Below are 21,283 nucleotides of genomic sequence, written 5' to 3'. Positions count from 1 at the left end.
AACGCTTTTACTTTTGACTCAAATAAAAGATTGAAAAAGTGATCAAGCGAAATTGGAACTAGCTAACCTCCACCACTGGCTTTGTAGTCATCACATTTCCTGTTTTCAATTTAATAAAACAAGTAACTTTTGATCGCGCCAAGCCTAAAATGGTATCTTGCCCTGCTCAGTCTCCAGGGGGTCGAATATCAAATAGGGACAATACCGTATGATCACAAATATAAAAACTATTGAATATGTTTTAGACTCCTTCGATATAGCTGGCCCTCTATCTAATCCGTTTAAATATTATGCTATAATTCTGTTTTCTATGCTAAAAAAGGTTGTAAAAAGTATCAATGCTTTTCAAAACATAGTTTCATGCATGTGATCTGGTTACATTGTAAATATTCACAGTCGAAATAATAAAATAGTACAACCAAATAGTCATCTTTGAATCTGAAACATGGGATCCTTGACCAGTAGCGATCGTAATTAATCTTAAAATAAACACTATTGTTTATTTATTCATTGTTTTTAAGTATTTATTAGGTAAAATACGGCAATACGCCCATCAATGAAACGCTACAGATGTTCTACACTGTAGTATTAATCAATGTTTGACTTTTTGGCCTGATTTGATGTAACATAGCAGTATCTGCACACTTTTTTTTAAAACCTATAAAAACTCGGTATATATTTGTCGAAAATATTGGCCAAGTTTTACATCGTTTTTGAACATAGTCATACGTGTAGCTATATAAAAGTACATTGGTTTGGCCAGCCCTTATTGTCAATTATAAGATAAAATAAAATGAGTGCCCATTAAATAGGTTATATTTTTTTAGAATACTTTTTGTGGCAGACAGAGTGTCTACAAACTTCCTGGTCAAATACGTAGAGTATATATGGTCTGAAATAATAGAGAAAGTGTGTTTATACCATAAATGACCCAAAAATATTATAGCTAGTCCTATAATTATGATCACCGCTGTACGTTTACTACAATAGTATTCTTGTCAATTGTCTAATGGCTTCCCAAACAAAGGTATAAATCTCACAAGTTACTGCTTCCGTTTCAGAGTGGGCAATCGGAAACCTAAATCCCTGATCGCCTAGAAACATGACTTGAAGTATGTGTTGCTAATTTACTCAGAGTACCTGAGATTTACAGTGACGTACAAAATAGTTGGAGTCATATGGCTAATGTAGACCACATTTATTATCTTGCTGTCTCTCGTCCAGATACTATGGATACCCGTACATGTATTTGTATAACAACTAGGTGAATGGCCGGTGTTGGTCGGGAAATAAAAAAGTTTTTGCTCAGAAAAGCTTCTCAAATTTCTAAAAGTGGTAAATTTCTAAAAGTGGTAAATTCATCGGGTAAAGTTTCTTTACCCGGTGAATTTGAGTAACTTAAGTTTAACTTTGCTATAATAAGCCAGCGTTAGAAAAGAAGATAGCCTCATGAGCTCTCACGCAATCAATATCTCTGGGCATGCTAGCTGAAGTGGGAAGCAGTGATAGATGAAGTGTGAGCCATGAAAGATTGGCAGGTGCATAAATATCTGCCCTATAGTTTATTTGTATGGTTAATTGGACACGTAGTCTAGTGGTTTTGTGTCCTGTCTGCAGACCTGAAGGAATCGAGTTCAAGTCCAGTATGAGCAAGAATTTGTGTTTCTAAAGCATTATTGTTATCACTGGACACACGTCAAACAACCAACAAACACTGAAATAGATAGAATGCTTAGACTCTATATATAAAAGAATCCTAAAATTTCTAGTCCCTAGAAGTTCCCTTTGAAGCTCTTGAATGTTTTAAGGAACTTCGGAGTTTTTAACTTCCAACTTATCTAGTTTCATAGGAATATTATAATTTCCTCTCTATTTAGTGAGTGATTTTCATGATAACTCAGATTTTAAAAGGGTTGCCAAAAGTCACTTGCTGGAAGACTAGTTCATTTCAGAGAATCTCTTTGCAACATCCAACAAACTTCAAATTTTTTTTGGAATTTGCTTAAGAAATATTGTTTGTAATTATGACATAACGTCAATACTAACGTCTGTCAATTATGTATACATATAAATCATTTCAATTTGTTGTGTTAAAAAATATGCGTAAACACATAAACCCTGTGCGGACAAGCTCATTTATAGAATTACTACTCTCATAACACCAACACGCTACTGATGCAAATCCTTCACTGGTCCATAGAATTTATAGCCGTAATTAAAATTTGTTATTCACAGTTCAATTGAAAATTAAATTCAGTGTATCGCAGATAATCAATACAGTGCAACCCAATAAACTATCACAACCATGTATATCGTCGAATTGATCAGGTGATATGCATTCGTTGAGCACTACACGCATCCACCAATTTGTAGTTGCACCCGCATGTTGCTATTAATGATATGTGACTGACACAGTAATTACTCTATCGATGGTCTGCGAAAACACAACTTAATGTGGTGGTTATGAGGCAAACATTAAACTTTATAAATATCTAGGCGATCGCGTACCCAATCAACCCCAAAACTATTATAATATTTTTAACATTGTAAAGAATATGTTATTAGAATCTGTACACTCCGTGTGTACACCATTTTATGCATACAGAATCTGGAAGCTTCCTTTTGACCCAACATATATACTAGCAGATCTTGGTACTTTCTATATATCTACGTACTATACCTCTGGTCTTGTAATCTTGAATCATTTACACTATGGAAATAATATAGGAGGTAACTAAAGTTCTTCACAGCAAACTACCTTGAGCAGGATTTGATCTTCTGACACTCAGATTCATAGGCCACCATGCTGCCAACTGGACTAATCAGCTACCTTGAAAACAATAGAATAATCTTTATATAATCTATATATGAATATATTTTCAAACGTCCAACTACAGACACATTTTGATCGGTCAACTAGCTTATCTTAAAGAGCAGATGCAACCAGATGACTTCACCATTAAAAATGAACCATCTTTAAATAATCAAATATAATTAATATACGTTGTTTTAACCTTGATGCATGTGTATCAGATATTTTAAGACATTTATTACAAGGTCTTTTATAAAAATTGTCTACTGATTTTTAGGAAGGAAATGCGATTAATTCTGCAACAAATATTTCTTTACGCTTTCAGTGGTGTTGTGACACCTGAGAATAGATACGGCTCGCTAAGCGCTATAACTGGATTACTCATTTCTCAGACAAGAATTCACTCAAGCTTGACTTGACATCGCTTGTCAGTCATATTTAACATGTAAGATAGCGCAAGCAGTGCGTCTCTAGCTGTAGTTGGAATAACTAGAGAGTTACACCATCTCAAGCAGTGCGTCTCTAGCTGTAGTTGGAATAACTAGAGAGTTACACCATCTCAAGGACATCGTCACTGTGAACAAGTAGTCCAAGTTGGATGGTACTCGAACACGTTTCCACTGTAAGTGAGATTTACTCATGCTATTTACTGTTTGCTGAGTAACTTAGTTGTTTACCTCCTAGTTGCTAGTTATGAATTATTGTCGGATGGGTGTGATAAGGGAAGAGGCAAATGCTATGCTAGTAGAGGTTCAGCTCATAAGCTGACTCCTTGATCGTTTAGGGCAGGGCCTCCAGATCAGGTTGCTCATACTTTTAAGGGAGGCGAGCTGTTGTTGGCAGGGGCGTAAGCTGTTGTTGGCAGGGGTGCGATATATTGTTTGCAGGGGTGTAAGCTGTTGTTTGTAGGGGTGTGATATGTTGGTGACAGGGGTGCGAGATGTTGTTGGCAGGGGTGCAATAATTAATTGTGAAGATGAAAGTATATTTGTCATCACAACAACTTGCCTATGTGAGTCTGGATTGTCATCTTTTTTATACATCAAAAATAAGTATGGTAACTCTATCAATCCTGAGAATGATCTGCGCATTCAACTCACCCACAAGGAACCACGTTTTGATCAGATAGCGGAGAAGAGGCAAGAAAAAGTCAAAGATCATAGATTGAGTTGTTTTTTACACCGTTGCTGCTGTGTGAAAAGCATTCAACTTTTCTTAGAATGACCTTCGAATGACCTTCGAATAACATTATTATTGTTTTGTATATTTGTTTTTTATTATGTTTGTTTCATTGAAAACAAGGTGCAAGATTGTCTTATCAGTCGCAGGTAGTTTGTCGATGAAAACCGATAGAAAAGCACTAATTCAGGGCTACCAGCAGACATGTTCTGTTTTACCGCACACATAGCTGTTTACATTGGATATACTAGAAATGAGATACTTATATTAACTGCTATTCTATACCCTACAGGATGAAAATATTTGATGGATTTAATAATTCGCGAGTTCGCGTAGAGTCAAATCCGCGAATTATTAAAATCCGCGAATAATTAGTTTTAGTTTTAACACAAAGGAGAAAACTACTACTTCAAACTAAATGCTAGCCGCTAGGCAGAGTTAGTAGATGTAGCTGAGTTCCGAACTCTTTTAAAATCTTCGCCGGGGCTTTGAGTTAAGCCCATTGCCAATGCATCACACTTCTTTACAAAAAATTTTGTGGTCAAGGTTGTCGCAAGTGATTCGGCATGGCATCATCATCAAAAAAATATCCTGCAGCTCTTTACGTTGAAAACACTCATAACTTACCACAAGTTGTTGGTTCACCAAAGGCCTCCAAATCGATGAACATTCATGAAAATTTCTGGATGAAGCCAGAAATTTAAAGCTTAGCATGATCGACATAAAATTCTTAGTTACACAGAAACCTAAAATGAAACAGAAATCAGAAACATATACGCACGTGAAGGTTTTACTCTATCGCTAGCTGTTTGCAGTGATTAATTTATTCGCGAATGTGTTCATCCGCGAATAATTTAGTCAGCGATTGTGCTTGAAAAGACAATTTTCACGAAATTCAACTCCGCGAATAATTTCATCCTGTAGGGTACTTACTGTCATTTGCATGAGTTCCACAACAACACTGATTGCATATTAATATGATTAATATGGAAATAAAGCCGTGGTATCATTGTCAGACATTCCAATTACTGTTTACAGTTTTATATCTGTTTCATAGCTGGATTCCAGAACCATTTATGAAGGAGGTGTCATCCACGCGTCAGATACTCAGTTCAAGAAAAAACTGGGCTCCAGTAGGTAAATATCAACATGCTATAGTCTTCCTTTTCAATGTTGTACCGTAAATAAATTTCCTCCTTTGTATACCAGAGAGATGTACTTACCACTGTCAATTTCATAAAACGTAATAATACTTAAGAACAGATTACATAATCAGCAGCCACATTAGAAAATATGAATCTCAAAGTTTGTTTTTGGTCTGTCCAGTTACAACAACAAAGCATCAGGATTGAAATATTCGCTGTGCACTGGATTAGAACTTAGTTTTTTCGTTTGCCTGTCTGATCATGTGTCCAGATATAGCGACAAAGTTTTAGGAATGAAAAATCTTCCATGCACTGGATTTGAACTAAGAACCACCAGTTTTTCAGACTGGCATGTATCCAATGCACTACCAGTCCAACAGGCTGTACTATGCTATACTATGGAATAAACTGTGCACTTACTCATTACGCAGGCCAGTCTTTCATAGCTTCACACTAAACAGTTCGGCTAGCATTATGAATTGTTGGCCAGAAGAAAATTGCTGAAACTCTCATAGCCAACAAGACTATTGCAATCAGTATAGAGCTGTACTAGGCACTGCAGCCGACACAGTATGAATTATACAGAATTAAAGGCAATACACAGAAATAAACACAGTTTAGATTTTTTTACTATTGTTGTTTGTAAGTCAGCAGATTACCATTGTTTGTAGAAGGGCGGTATGGCTAGCGAGGCGAAGGTCAAGGTCATTAGACTCTTCTGACTTTCTCTGCGATTACACAGCCTTACAGCGTTCTAACCAATTGAGCACGAAGAAATCCTTAAAAAAGGAGGAGCAACGTTCTGTTTCGACTGATAGCATATATGAAGATGCTGCAGAGGTCGGATTGATTAAAGGGTTTGTCTTCTCCTGCATATACATTAATCTCAGACGGTGTTTAATGTTTTCAACTTGTCTAGCAGCTCTGAACTGTTTGATGATCTGACTTTAAAATGCCTTATATGCGGTAAAATCTTTTATATGACGAATCATACCACTTTTCCATAATAATTTATATATAGAAATCTCAGTGTTTGCCGTTTGTTGTTCTTCTGTCCAGTTAGAGCGAGAATGTTTTCAAGACAAAAAGTCCGCTGAACACTGTATTTGAACTCTGAACCTCCAGTTCCGCAGACATGCGTACTACTCATTATGCTAAGCATCCAACATCTAACAATAATTGTGCACATCACATCAGTTAACATATGCACAATTAAAGCCCTTGCGAAAATATTATTGATTGCTACTGCTTTGCTTGAAGATCATGATTGCGTGAGAGATCATGACACGTTTATTAACAGTTACAACCTGGCTTCACAGCTCCTATTATAGTAAAGATTCAAACTAGTTTAAGTTACTCAAATGTATTGTGTAATTATTTTATAATCTATGCAACGCCGAGCATTCATTAGTAATATTAGATTTAAATAAACACAATGAAAAGTTTTTTCTACTATATTTTAATGAAATAAATATTTGCTTAAATTGTCGTATTTGTGGAATGAAAGAATTCAGTGATGCACTACATGTATATGAGTGTTTCAATCAAAGAGTATTGAAAACTTGAACTGCCAAATTTACGTAAGTGCAGATATCTGAGCCGTCACAGTCATATCTAGAGTTGAAGTCAGTATTTGTGGTGAAAATTTGTTAATACCATTCATTCTGGTCTGCATTTTCTTTCTGTCCTGTACAATGATTAAAACTGAAGTTTACAATATTATTACTAATGATTCTTCTAAAACTAGTTTCTATTGGTTGAGCAGCATTGAATGCTCATCTGCAATCTCCTGAACTACCCACCACCTACTGTCAGCACCTATAGTGTGATTCTGCAGAAAAAGAAAAGAACTTGGAGTGCTAAGCAACTAGCCATAGCGAATATATTGTGTCTATTATTGTTTACATCAATATCTTCGTTTTAATTGTTGAATCATCAACTAATTGATTGTTGAATGATTTTGATCGCAAAGATTTGCCTCAACAATAATTTTATTCATTGTTTTTGCTCACCTTGCTCCAATCTAGTTCTACTTTGACATAAGACTTCTATTGCAGTCTGCCAAAGTTAAACCTTAAATCAGTTAGTATATCAAACTAACATGACAATAGTCATGATGAAATATAACAAATATGAATCAACTCAACATCCTTCTAACCATGAGTCATCATTCCAACTAACCACGAGTCTCGATTCCTACTAATCATGAGTCACCATTCCTACTAACCATGAGTCACCATTTCTACTAACCATGAGTAACCATTCCTACTAATCATGTGTCACCATTCCTACTAATCATGAGTCACCATTTCTACTAATCATGAGTTACCATTCTTACTAACCATCAGTCACCATTCTTACTAATCATGAGTAACCATTCCCACTAATCATGAGTCACCATTCTTACTAACCATGAGTCACCATTCCTACTAATCATGCGTCACCATTCCTACTAATCATGAGTTGCCATTCCTGCTAATCATGAGTAACCATTCCCACTAATCATGAGTCTCCATTCTTACTAATCATGAGTCACCATTCCTACTAATCATGAGTCACCATTCGTACTAATCATGAGTGATCATTCCTACTAATCACGAGTGATCATTCCTACTCACTATAAGTCATCCCATTATTAATTTTTTGTATTAATCTGTTTTAGTCTTTCTTTAAATGATGACGAAATTGATGGTGAGTCTCAGCAAAGGGACCTGAGCTTAAGAAGGAAGTGCCAGTCGCTGAGCGATATAGACTATGAGAATGTGAGGCTACAGGGCTTGACCCAAACAAATCAAATCAAATATGAAAATGTCGATCTCAAGGAAGATGTCACTTCAAGGCGCTACTGCCAAGGTAAACTGCCATGCTTAATTAGGTGAGTGGTAACTTCGAGTTGAACGCTTTAAAAAACATTCAAGACAAGGAAATGGAGCAGCTCACTAAAAATTGCTAGTCTTAAAAAAATAACCTGTTTAACATAATGTTTTTTTATTTGGTATACATCTATTGATCGCATATGCATTTATTGATTTGGGATACATCTATCTATTCGGGATGTGTCTATTGATTTGGTCTACATCTATTGATTTGGTACACAACTTTGGTATGACTTGCTCAGAGCTGAATATTCATCACGTTTATGGTAAAACTCGAAGCATGCAGGACTTCCTGCTTCACAATTACAAGTAGCTTATTGCATGTTTGAAATGTTTTTTGTTGTGATTGTGATAAATGAACGAGTGTTCAGACTGCTAGTCCAGAACAAGCACCTGCTCTATTAGTCAAGAATAGATCCAGAGTTAATGCGTAATAAACAACTTGATGCACTCTGTTCACGCTCAAAACAGACAGTGTATACGATGAACCCTGGCAGACGGTAGATGCCCTTCAGCTGTTGCTCAAAGAAAAGCACTTAGACTTACCTCTGCAGGATGTGAGAAATGAAAAAGAGGTAACGCCCACCATTGCCAACAACATGGTAAACGTTAAGCTACCTCTGCTCCAACAAAGGTAAAATATTTTAATTTGATCTTTGACATTACCATTTGCTCTCATGATAAAAAAATAATAACTTTTGCAACTTATGAAGTCTAACCATGGCTTACAATATTAGACAGGTTTTTCGATGTGTGACATAAAATTCGAACAAGCATTTGTTTTCTCTTGAGATGTGCTTTTCAACAAAAAAAGCATAATAATAACGATAGGTATTATTATGCTTTTATTATTATTATTTATGGTATAATGATGACCGGTGATATATTTTTGAATAACAAAAACAGAGGAAACTGAGGATGATATCTGCTTTGCTTTAGAAAAGTTTCTAACAAAACCTGTTTCATTTTGTACACTAAATAAGTGTTAAGACAGGTTGTGAGTTTATTTTAATAAAAATAAAATAATACATTAATATATAAGATGTGGTAAAAATAGGGTCACTATTGTGTGTACAGCACCACGACTAAATTTGCATGCTATGGCTGAATACTAAAAGTAATGACAGAATGTGTCTCATAATTTCAAATCATCACTTAATGGGTTTTTGTGTTAAATCTACGCACCTAGTGATTTGATTTTTATAAAATGCTAGCAGTAAGTCCGGCATTATCGGAGTTCCCCTTCATTTTTAATCAGATACCTTGCAGCATGCCTGTAGATTTTTTATGCAAGTTGCTACGCTGCTTTCATGACAACAATCGTTCATGACAACGCATTCATCGAGGCCAACCGTCCTTAACTCATGTGAAGGCACAATCTTGATTTTGGTATTTATGACGCTGGTTCTCAGAAACCAGATGGAGTTTTGAAACCAAATATTTTTGGCGACCTGATGGAAAGTACAAAGCATGTGAAAGTTGGATAAAAATGATAGCCCAAAAATGTGGAAACATGTAGCATTTACACAGACTAACACAAGCGCACTGACATGCGGACACACAGACACTGATACACAAACACATGGACACACAGACACACGGACACAATGACACACGGACACGCGGACGCAATGACACGCGGACACAATGACACACAGACACACTGATACACAAACACACAGACATGCGGACACATGGACATGCGGACACACAGACACGCGGACACACAGACAAACTGACATGCGGACACACAGACACATTGACCCGCAGACACACTGATACACGGACATATGGATACACGGGCACACTGACATGCGGACACACGGACAACTTGACATATGTAATCACATAGACAATGACAAAGTGGGACCTATTAATGGAGCTGTACTAAAGGCACTCTATACAGGAGGTATAGCTACACTAAATAAAAGGCTATACTAGAATGTGGTTTATGTAGATGTTTCTATAAAGTTTTTATTCTTGCTACTTATAGCTTTATGCTGCCAAGGCAATCCTCAGAAACTGGACAATAATCATATTTAGTGAACATTACTACATATCAGATCATAATAGCCTAAATCTTTAACAGAAATTAAAATAAACATTACAGGTCGTTTTGTTGTAGAACTTTCTTGAAACTTGTAACGTAAAATTTGTTTTCATGTCGGCAGTTAGATATTAGCTCAGATCATGAGTTCAATATATTTGTTTTGAAGGAGGCTATTATAAGCTTCCCAGACAAAAATACTGCAAGTCGCTCTGTTTAGATAGGTTGGAGTATGGTATTGCTTGTTGGTCGCTCTAGATTATAAATGGCATTATATTTGGCGTCTTCATCTATTAGTTTTCATGTTTATTGTGATAGCTCGGTGCTGTGGTGAAACTCGTTCTAGTTGAAGTTATGCCGATGTTGGTTGAATCTGGTTTTAACTGTATATTCTGTTAGCCAATATAAGTTTAGTCATTATTCTCTCATGTTACTGTTGCACTGTAGATGACAGATGCAACTTGACATTCACCATTGAGAGGGCAGTCTGTTTTCCTTTTTTGAAGTTGCACAATTTTTTATTTGTCTCGTCCTCAATCGCTTTGACCTTTTTGTTGAATTTAGAAATCTGGCTCTAGAATTACTAAACCTATGAAAAGTTAAAGTCATGCATTCTCATTATTTCTTTAAATTCAACTCAACCCCTACTCGCTATTCACTGCTTGCTACTTCAGACTAGGAGCAAACTGTAATTACTCAGCCATTTTATTTTTTCAACTTGGACAAGATGATTATTAACAAGTTTCTCGATACTCCCATAACATTACAGCTGGTATCATGATGAGATCTCCCGCTCAGATGCTGAACAAATTCTGAAAATGAACCCAGTTGGTGCTTTCCTTGTCAGGGTGAACAGTCTACAGCGCAAGGATCTTACTCTATCTGTCAGGTTCGCGAATGGCTATTACTTGTACCTGTATTTAGCAGTTAACTTTGCTAAAACAATGTTTGCTTGCCTGTACCTTCTTTCAGATGCAACCAGTAACAATTATTAGCAATAATTGCTCAAAATATTTGTCAATATGCTGCTCACCAACTTACCGTGTCAGTATACTACTCACCAACTTACCATGTCAGTGTACTACTCATCAACTTACCATGTCAGTAAACTACTCATCAACTTATCATGTCAGTCTACTACTCACCAACTTACCATGTCAGTATACTACTCACCAACTTACCATGTCAGTATACTACTCATCAACTTACCATGTCAGTATACTACTCATCAACTTGCTATGTCAGTATACTAGACATCAACTTGCCGTGTCAGTAAACTACTCACCAACTTACCATTTCGGTATACTACTCATCAACTTACCATGTCAGTATACTACTCACCAACTTACCACGTCAGTATACTACTCTTCAACTTACCATGTCAGTATACTACTCTTCAACTTACCATGTCAGTAAACTACTCATCAACTTACCATGTCAGTATACTACTCACCAACTTACCACGTCAGTATACTACTCATCAACTTATCATGTCAGTATACTACTCATCAACTTACCATGTCAGTAAACTACTCATCAACTTGCCATGTCAGTATACTACTCATCAACTTACCATGTCAGTATACTACTCATCAACTCACCATGTCAGTATACAACTCATCAACTTATCATGTTAGTATACTACTCATCAACCTACCATGTCAGTATACTACTTACCAACTTGCTGTGTCTTATACGCACAGTTTATACACCAGAGATTCTTGCATTTCTCTGAAACTACCATGCCAAACAATCAGCTATCTACAGTGTAAGCAATAGCCTAAAATCTGTCTTTGTAGAACTAGCCATGAGGTGGTCCATTTGATAGCTGTGAGACAGAAGGACTGCAAGTACATTCTGGGACAGTTTAGTGAGCCGTTTGAGTCAGCAGCTGCCATGATAAAATATTACACTGAACAGCCCCTTAAGATAAATGGAGCTGAAAAAATCCTTCTTACATATCCTGTGCATTGTGACATTTCTTTGGCACCCTGACACATCTCTTAAGTGCGGGGTGCTTTTAAGTTCATCTCTTAGCAAACTCGTCACGTGATCACGCGTACCAGACACAGTTGTTTCATACGTATTTATAACTTGGTGATAAATGTCATAAATATTAAGTTTTCCATATCCCGCGCACATCTGATAGTTTCACACAGATAAGACTTTAGCCTAAGATGAGCACAAATATTCACAAGTTCTATATTATCAGTTTTTAAACTAAATGCAGTGAGTTTTGTATTTGGGTGATGCTCAAGGTTGTTGTGAGATTTCTATTTGTTAACAACATAAATACTTGTATATGTAGGCCTACTGAATGCGCTAGTGATAGAAAATTGGTTGTTAAAATAATAAATACAGGTATGATTAAACAATTGCTTTAAAAACAGTTATTATTAGACTGAGTATCTAGACTTGGGGTACTAATGCCTGGTTCCCATATTGATTGCGATACTCCGGCGGTAACTAGCGCAGCAAAACGTTTGCGACGTTAGGCTTGGCGGTATATGTTCACATATAAGCTGCATCGCTAAACATAATCGCGTAATGAAATAAAATGCTCGCATTTCGGGAAGGTTTTGCCTGCGGTCTTTCGCGAAATTTGAGCAGCGCGAAACTATTGCGATGCCACCGGCAACTACCGGCGGTCCTCGGCGCGTAGGTTCCCATTTCACCGCTAATAGCCTGCGGTGCTGTCGCCGGTGCTTTGCGACGTATATGGGAACCAGGCTTAAGTCTCAAACATCAGAACACAGGCTAACATCAAGCATAACTTCCGTCATAACAGTACTTTAACATAGAAGAACAACAGTGGATGATTGGTCTAGAATGGTTGACACATAAATGACAGGTTAGGGTTGAATTCCCAGAAAGTGTCACAGGTAGTGACAGGAATGACATCCAACCTTAAACTGCTCTCTGCATCTGGGCATATATCCAGTTGTCAAAATGTTCTTCTCACTGAACTCAGATATGTCCTGTTAAGATTACAGATTCATCGTTTGTGTAACACTGGCTCTTAAAAACACACCCAGCCTCTGCTAGTGGTAAGCTTAGCAGACACCACACTCTATCTGCGAGGGATCGCTCACACAAATGGAATGCTAACCTGACCTGTGACAGTACTTGTCAAAACTTAATTTTTGCTGAGATAAATTCATCCTAGATTTTGACAGCAACCCTTGATGGTGAGAATAGCGATTACACTATCTCATCCTGTCATCAACAATTGTCTCTACCACAACGCCCTATTATTCTATTGCCTTAAACAAGCATTTCTACTTGCAGCTGGTAGTGTCATCCTCAACAGCATTCATGTCCACAAGCAGCCCTAATAGCAAATGTGTAGGTTCCTAATTTAATGCACTTTATTCTGTTAATAACACAGCCTTCATTTAAAAGATACATAACCAAACAATACCGATGAATTTGAAAAACAGAATTGACTTCAAGGTTGTTTGGGGTATGTTGGTCTGATTTGACAATAGCGCTTGAGTTCAATGTATTAAGAACAGTAACATCAATGCTGGTGAGTTATGCAAATTCTGTTGTGAAAGATCATGTGACACATTTACACTTGTGCAAGCTAAATTCTAGAATGGCAATGTGAAAGGAGTAGCTGAATTTTGAAATGCTTAAAAAAAGGTAGAAAGCTTTAGAAAAAAGTCAAGGTTAATCCTAGGAGCAATAAAAATGACATATTGAATAGGAGCTTGGTCAGTGTCTGTATAATAGCAACTTATTAAGGTGACTTGCTTTGATCTGAAACTTTCCATTCTGTGTGACGAGGTACACCAAGGTTCTACCAAGTAGAACCTTGGTAGTTTCTACTCGGTCTCAAAGGGATAGTCTTTGTGGTCAAACAACCTAAAATATGCCACGAAATTCTAATAATTTTCTGAAACAAGCTAATTACTTAGTGACAGAATCGACATAAACAGTTAAAAACTCCTATAAAAATTCAACAACTGGTCAAATGCAACTGCACATACATAAAATGTAACATACTCAAAAAGAAAGATACTATCAATAAGTTCTATTTGATAACATTCACTTATCAAGCACATGTAACTTACTCTCACATCTGATAACATTCACTTATCAAGCACATGTAACTTACTCTCACATCTGATAACATTCACTTATCAAGCACATGCTACTTACTCTCACATCTGCAAAATAAAGTTAAGTAGTTTGTCATAGGTACTTTTGGCTGATTGGTCGGCTGATTGAATTCAAAGGTCAATAGCTTATCGTGACTACAATAAACTCTTTACAGCCTATCGATTTGTGATTGAGACCTAAGGCTAAATAGTTAATAACTCCGTAACCTGCTCTATAAATGACTGATTTGTTCTAGGACTATATGACTTCCATTATCCTATTAGTACCCTGGCAGTCAGGTCTGCATCGAGAGATCATCAGGTGTAGTAATGATGCCTAGAGTGTGTAGTTGAGTGGTGCAGTTGTTAGAGATTTGGCCTACCATGTGGCAAGTTATGAGTTCAAATCCTTTATGATGCAGTCTTTTTTCTCAATCTTCAACCGTGGCTTCGGACAAACGGATGAACGCACATGTAGCTCTTATTATAGTAGATATTTACTAGAATTGGGGGTGCTCCGCGACTGAAAATGCTGTAGGTTCTCACATGCAATAAAGCTGCTAGACAGTGGCTGACAGCGACTGACAGCCTGTGCAGATCAATGAGTTAGTAAATAATCTTGGGTCAAGTAAAAAGTTATTCCGTTCTATTTAAAATTTTCGTTTTATTTTTTGTGCAACAATGAGAGTAAGCAAGTGAGTTTTTCATCAGGGGCATGAATGGAAAGATAGTTGAAACTTGTCAGTTCAAATAATTACTAATATGAGGTCGATGAGCGGAATTAAAAAATTTGAGAATGAGAATTGTTTACTATTTGTGTAATAGAACCTCAAATGAAACAATAAACACCCCTTTAAATTATATTTTAGAGACATTGATTGTCATAGTTTTTTACTTTCTTTTAACTGGTATAACGCAAGTTGTTCATGTTATGAACAAAGAGAGAGAGAGAAAGGGTGAGAGAGAAAGGGTGAGAGAGAAAGGGTGAGAGAGAAAGGGTGAGAGAGAAAGGGTGAGAGAGAAAGGGTGAGAGAGAAAGGGTGAGAGAAAAAGGGTGAGAGAAAGAGGGTGAGAGAGAGAGGGAGAGAGAGAATACGGTACATAATATAGCCATCGTCATAAGACAGTCATTGGCCGACCCGATATATAATTTTTCTGTAAAAAGTTTCCTTGAGCACTCGGTAAACAGCTCCAAAACATATCTACCATCTATTGTTGATCAAATTAAATACTCATGTAGCCTATAGACATGAGTAATGCCGACGATAAAAATTTTTTAGCCAATATAAAGCTTAATTTGTGTCTGTTGAAATTTTATAATAAGACACTCAACATTTGTTTGACCTAATCAAGATAATATATACATGTATCTGGTATGTATGAGTAGAGACACAGGGTAACTTTTATGGGTAAATTATAACAGGATAATTAGTGGGATCTAGATTAACTCTATTAGTGTATGATGACAATCTGCTGAATAACGGTAAAGACATAGGGAAACTCTATCAGGATAAATGTATGATGGGTAGAGACAGAAGTTAACTCTATGACTGTATGACAGCTCTATGAGTAGAGACAAAGGTTAACTTTATGACTGTGTAATGCCAGTATGTGAAGTGGAGATATAGATTAACTTTATGAGCGTATAATGCTATTATGATGAAGAGCCGTAGATTTACTCTATGAGTGTATGGTGAGTCGAGACGGATGTTATCTCGATGACTGTACGCTGAGAGTATGATGAGTAGAAAGATAGGTTAACTCTATGAATATATGTTGCCGCTATAACAAATCGAGATGTACACTAATTTCATGAATATTTTAGCTAGCCATCAAAGATTGTCTTTTATAGTGAAAACTGCTGACAAAAAGATTCTATGAAACATTGTGATAGTTTATCTAAGAAAAAACACTTAGTAACTAAAGCCTGCACCTGGTAATTAGATAGGCATGAATAAATTTAAATATTACTATAAGTTCTACAACAAGGTTTTAACTTGCAAGTGTTTACGCAAATACTTTGTATAAGAGATGTTTTATCTTTAGCTAAACACACGTTAACCAGTTTTATGCTGCCATGAATGTAAACATATTCGCTGTCGGAACAATTGCAAAACCTACAAAACATTTATACAACCAGAAACAGTTGTAACAATAATACAACGGTACTTACAACGCCTGAGAATTTACTCTGAAGAAGTTATCTTTGAACGAGTTCAGTTCATCAACATCCTCTTTACCAAGTTCAAAATCAAAGACCTGCAAAGACACTCATCGCTGTATGTTTAAACCCTTTGAAAAGTAAATTTACTCAGACAGTACATACAATTTTGGATTGATTTCCTCAACTGTGTTGTTACCTTGAAATTGGATTGGATCCTTGTAGGAGTTACACTCTTTGGTATAACCATAAGTCCACGCTGTATATTCCATCGAAGCACCACCTAGAATAGACACACATTATGACAATATTTGAGATACATACATGTATATTACTAGTTGAATGCCTGGCGCTGCACGGGGAATAAAAATGTTTTTACACAGAAAATTTACTTTCAATCAACGTATACAACATCTATTATTCTCACTTTTAAATGAGGGTGTTTGTTTATTTCTCTGTACTGTATTTATTTCTCTGTACTGTGTTTATTTCTGTGTACTGTGTTTTTTTCTGTGAACTGTGTTTATTTCTCTGTACTGTATTTATTTCTCTGTACTGTATTTATTTCTCTGTACTGTGTTTATTTCTCTGTACTGTGTTTATTTCTCTGTACTGTATTTATTTCTCTGTACTGTGTTTATTTCTGTGTACTGTGTTTATTTCTGTGTACTGTGTTTATTTCTGTGTACTGTATTTATTTCTCTGTACTGTATTTATTTCTCTGTACTGTGTTTATTTCTGTATACTGTGTTTATTTCTCTGTACTGTATTTATTTCTCTGTACTCTGTTTATTTCTGTGTACTGTGTTTATTTCTCTGTACTGTATTTATTTCTCTGTACTGTATTTATTTCTGTGTACTGTGTTTATTTCTGTGTACTGTGTTTATTTCTCTGTACTGTATTTATTTCTCTGTACTGTATTTATTTCTGTGTACTGTATTTATTTCTGTGTACTGTGTTCATTTCTGTGTACTGTGTTCATTTCTCTGTACTGTATTTATTTCTGTGTACTGTGTTCATTTCTGTGTACTGTGTTCATTTCTCTGTACTGTATTTATTTCTTTATACTGTGTTTATTTCTCTGTACTGTGTTCATTTCTCTGTACTGTATTTATTTTTGTGTACTGTATTTATTTTTGTGTACTGTGTTCATTTCTCTGTACTGTGTTTATTTTTTTATACTGTGTTACTATAGCTGGACACACAGACAGACCAACAGAAATTAAACAAACACTAAGAACTAAAATGTAAATTTTTATGTACTAGATGGATGATATATATATATATATATAGTAATGCGTTACTTTAATATATGCTATATATTAAAGTATTAAATCATGTACATGTACTAGATGAATGTCTGGCGTTGCACGGGTAAGTAAATCATCAGACAATGAATTTGAGTAACTTACTACTGTCTCAGATTAGCTGCAAGCAATATTATTATCTCTCATTAAACTAACAAACTTAGCTTTTCGTCACAAGCTGTGAGATAATTTATGACTTCAGCTAATATAAACAGTTCATCTTCTAACAATGTTCATTAGCTGATTTGGGAGGCCACCTCAAAGGATCATTTCAGGGTGTGCAAGTTTTCAACTTTTCAACAAAAGGAACATCAGAATTAATAGTAAGTTCATTTTTTCTACTTTGACTACATATAATTTTGCACCTTTTAATGTATTTTTGCGCACGTACTAAACTGAACCTAAATGTTATATTCCAGAATGCTATATGATTCACAACAGCTAGTCATTAATATCTCACCTACTTAAACTGGGGCAAGTTGTACTTGTATTTGGAGGAGATATCTTAACTATTGTAAGTGTTAATACTAGATGTTCAACGCTACTTATTCACTTTCTTGTTTTTTTTAATCGCCCTGTTTATTATTATTTAACATCTGTGCACATCCATTTTCTGTTCATAATTATGCATGACTTGCTGTATACAGGGCAAAATTAAACGAATAAAGCGAATTTCAACTGGTGAAAACACCTATCCATTGTTGTCATCCATACATCCTAACCAAATACTAGAACACTTACCTCATAAGCTAGTAGTTATAATCTTTACTAAAACAACAGCAATGTTTGAAACCAGCTTAATACTAATTTCGCGTGATCAAGGGTGCTGTAAATGTGAGTATTTTAACCAATATAATTAACGTGATCACAACCATTCGTCACTACGGTCAGCGGAACGATCGTACTGTAGCGGTTTAAATCGTTAGTCTGAAAACCTGGGGGATCAAATCATCTGCGACGCTGGTTCTTCAATGTTCAATGTTAGATTTTAATCGCTGTAACTGGACACACGGATAACAAATAAAAAGACCAAAAGAAAAACAAACACTGAGGCTTACGTATATATAATATATATGTATTATACAATATATATATGAAACAAATTGTTAACACTAAAACCGCTTTATATACAGATGTGATATATAGATATATATCACATCTATATATAGATATACATGTGAATAAAACCATAGTGGTTAATATACCTGAAAGCGCCACTGATAAGTAAGATTGAAGTTAGCAATAAATGCAAACATTAAGCAATGTATAATGAGATCAAGCTTAACAGTTGGAGTGTTTGAAAGTTGAATCTTAAAATTGCTCAAACTAACATTAATTTTCTATATTTTGAAGCAAGTTCACATACTTTATTGAAAGTAGCAGTGTTATGTTTGTATATAATGTAGATAAGACTTCTAGGAGTAACTTGGATATACAGTGTAATTAGCTACAAATATATATATATATATATATATATATATATATATATATATATATATATATATATATATATATATATATATATATATATATATATATACACAGCTCTAATTGGCTCAATTATTGAGAACTTTACCTTACAGTGTAAACCCCATATACCTATACCATATACCTCATTAGTTTATTTGAAGTCTCCAGCTATAGCTGTTAACATTCAGGAATGAAATAACCACTTTGTCTTAGATTTGATCTCGGGACCTCTTGTTCACCAGACAATAATCTTACCAATTAAGCTACACGAGGTGCAATGAACTCTTTAGGTGAATCGGTATTTTTGGTAAAATACGCATATCACTCTGACTTACTCAATGTCATTAAAGCTTGCTCTTTTGGCCCTTATCAGCAAGTTTAGCAGTACGGATAGTGGCATACTCAAATTAGTCATTGATAAAGAGCCAGGCTAATGGCAAGTGGCAGGCAACTGCATTCACCGCAATTGTTTATAAGCTGTTTTTTAATACCCATGCACCACCAAGCATTCATCTAGTCATATAATAAAACTACAAGCAAAATCAACTTATAATCTTATTAACCTCTATATGAAAAATTTTTGTGTAAACAAAAACACAATATGTGTAAACCTAACGATGTTACTTAGAACAAATTGTGTGAACTTGTTTCAACATGTAGAAATGCTGGTAACTTTTGTTGCCAGTGAGTCTTATCCATATCTTATCCTTACAAAGCAGATAATATATAAAGACGGTATGTCTACTTAACAAATTGGTGAAGAAGCTAAATACACGGTCAAAGACAACGCCTTTAATAGTCAAGTGATATACATAGATGAGCGATATATAGAAGTTATGCTACAACTGACGTCTTTAAATTGCTAAAATTAATGAAAGTATCTGCTTCCATTCCTAATTCTAAGTAAAGCGTTGTTTTGTATCCATATTTTACATGCGTTTTGCTTGCTGTTTTATATCTCACGCTTCAAACATTATTGCTCGGGTCACAAACTCTTTTTAATTGAAACACACAAAGACTGTTTGAAAAAGCTAATTGCATTCTGCATTAATGCAGAATTCTGCCTGGGAAACCTACACAGCTCTGTAACTCATCAACCGAGCAAGCGTACAAAAACAGACGGTATCGCTGATAAAACAGACGGTATCGCTGATATAACAGACGGTATCGCTGATATAACAGCAATACGGTATCGCTGATATAACAGCATTACGGTATCGCTGATATAACAGCATTACGGTATCGCTGATATAACAGACGGTATCGCTGATATAACAGCATTACGGTATCGCTGATATAACAGCATTACGGTATCGCTGATATAACAGCATTACGGTATCGCTGATATAACAGCATTACGGTATCGCTGATATAACAGCATTACGGTATCGCTGATATAACAGACGGTATCGCTGATATAACAGCATTACGGTATCGCTGATATAACAGACGGTATCGCTGATATAACAGCATTACGGTATCGCTGATATAACAGCATTACGGTATCGCTGATATAACAGCATTACGGTATCGCTGATATAACAGCATTACGGTATCGCTGATATAACAGCATTACGGTATCGCTGATATAACAGCATTACGGTATCGCTGATATAACAGCATTACGGTATCGCTGATATAACAGCATTACGGTATCGCTGATATAACAGCATTACGGTATCGCTGATATAACAGCATTACGGTATCGCTGATATAACAGCATTACGGTATCGCTGATATAACAGCATTACGGTATCGCTGATATAACAGCATTACGGTATCGCTGATATAACAGCATTACGGTATCGCTGATATAACAGCATTACGGTATCGCTGATATAACAGACGGTATCGCTGATATAACAGCATTACGGTATCGCTGATATAACAGTATTACGGTATCGCTGATATAACAGCATTACGGTATCGCTGATATAACAGCATTACGGTATCGCTGATATAACAGCATTACGGTATCGCTGATATAACAGCATTACGGTATCGCTGATATAACAGCATTACGGTATCGCTGATATAACAGCATTACGGTATCGCTGATATAACAGCATTACGGTATCGCTGATATAACAGCATTACGGTATCGCTGATATAACAGCATTACGGTATCGCTGATATAACAGCATTACGGTATCGCTGATATAACAGACGGTATCGCTGATAT

The 21,283-nt window shown here is 35.8% G+C and overlaps 2 protein-coding genes across 2 annotated transcripts in view; one reads left to right on the top strand and one right to left on the bottom strand.

Moving 5' to 3' along the window:
- Positions 1-3,261: 3,261 nt before the first annotated feature.
- On the top strand, positions 3,262-12,196 carry LOC137387334 (SH2 domain-containing adapter protein E-like). Its single transcript, XM_068073720.1, has 7 exons — positions 3,262-3,434; positions 5,049-5,128; positions 5,808-5,993; positions 7,799-7,989; positions 8,484-8,646; positions 10,829-10,948; positions 11,859-12,196. Exons 1-7 carry the CDS (start codon positions 3,411-3,413, stop codon positions 12,052-12,054), a joined length of 960 nt encoding a protein of 319 aa, XP_067929821.1. The 5' UTR covers positions 3,262-3,410; the 3' UTR covers positions 12,055-12,196.
- A 1,219-nt stretch (positions 12,197-13,415) lies between these two features.
- LOC137387278 (aldo-keto reductase family 1 member B1-like) overlaps positions 13,416-21,283 on the bottom strand; it is a 29,860-nt gene continuing 21,992 nt past the window's right edge. Inside the window, exons 8-10 of the mRNA XM_068073632.1 lie at positions 16,523-16,606; positions 16,336-16,421; positions 13,416-13,926 (exon numbers count right to left, since the gene is read on the bottom strand). Of these exons, the coding sequence (XP_067929733.1) occupies positions 13,887-13,926; positions 16,336-16,421; positions 16,523-16,606 (210 nt within the window). The 3' untranslated portion in view covers positions 13,416-13,886. The remainder of the gene's footprint in view (positions 13,927-16,335; positions 16,422-16,522; positions 16,607-21,283) is intronic.

The sequence above is a fragment of the Watersipora subatra genome, chromosome 2, assembly GCF_963576615.1.
Source record: "Watersipora subatra chromosome 2, tzWatSuba1.1, whole genome shotgun sequence".
NCBI lineage: Eukaryota > Metazoa > Bryozoa > Gymnolaemata > Cheilostomatida > Watersiporidae > Watersipora > Watersipora subatra.
Note: the sequence above shows the minus strand (reverse complement) of the source record. Positions and strands in the feature narration are given on the sequence as shown.

Coding starts and splice junctions, on each gene's coding strand:
- LOC137387334 (XM_068073720.1), top strand. CDS start 3,411: ATGGTACTCGAACACGTTTCCACT. Junction 8,647..10,828: donor CTACCTCTGCTCCAACAAAG/GTAAAATATTTT, acceptor ATAACATTACAG/CTGGTATCATGATGAGATCT. Junction 10,949..11,858: donor GATCTTACTCTATCTGTCAG/GTTCGCGAATGG, acceptor CTGTCTTTGTAG/AACTAGCCATGAGGTGGTCC.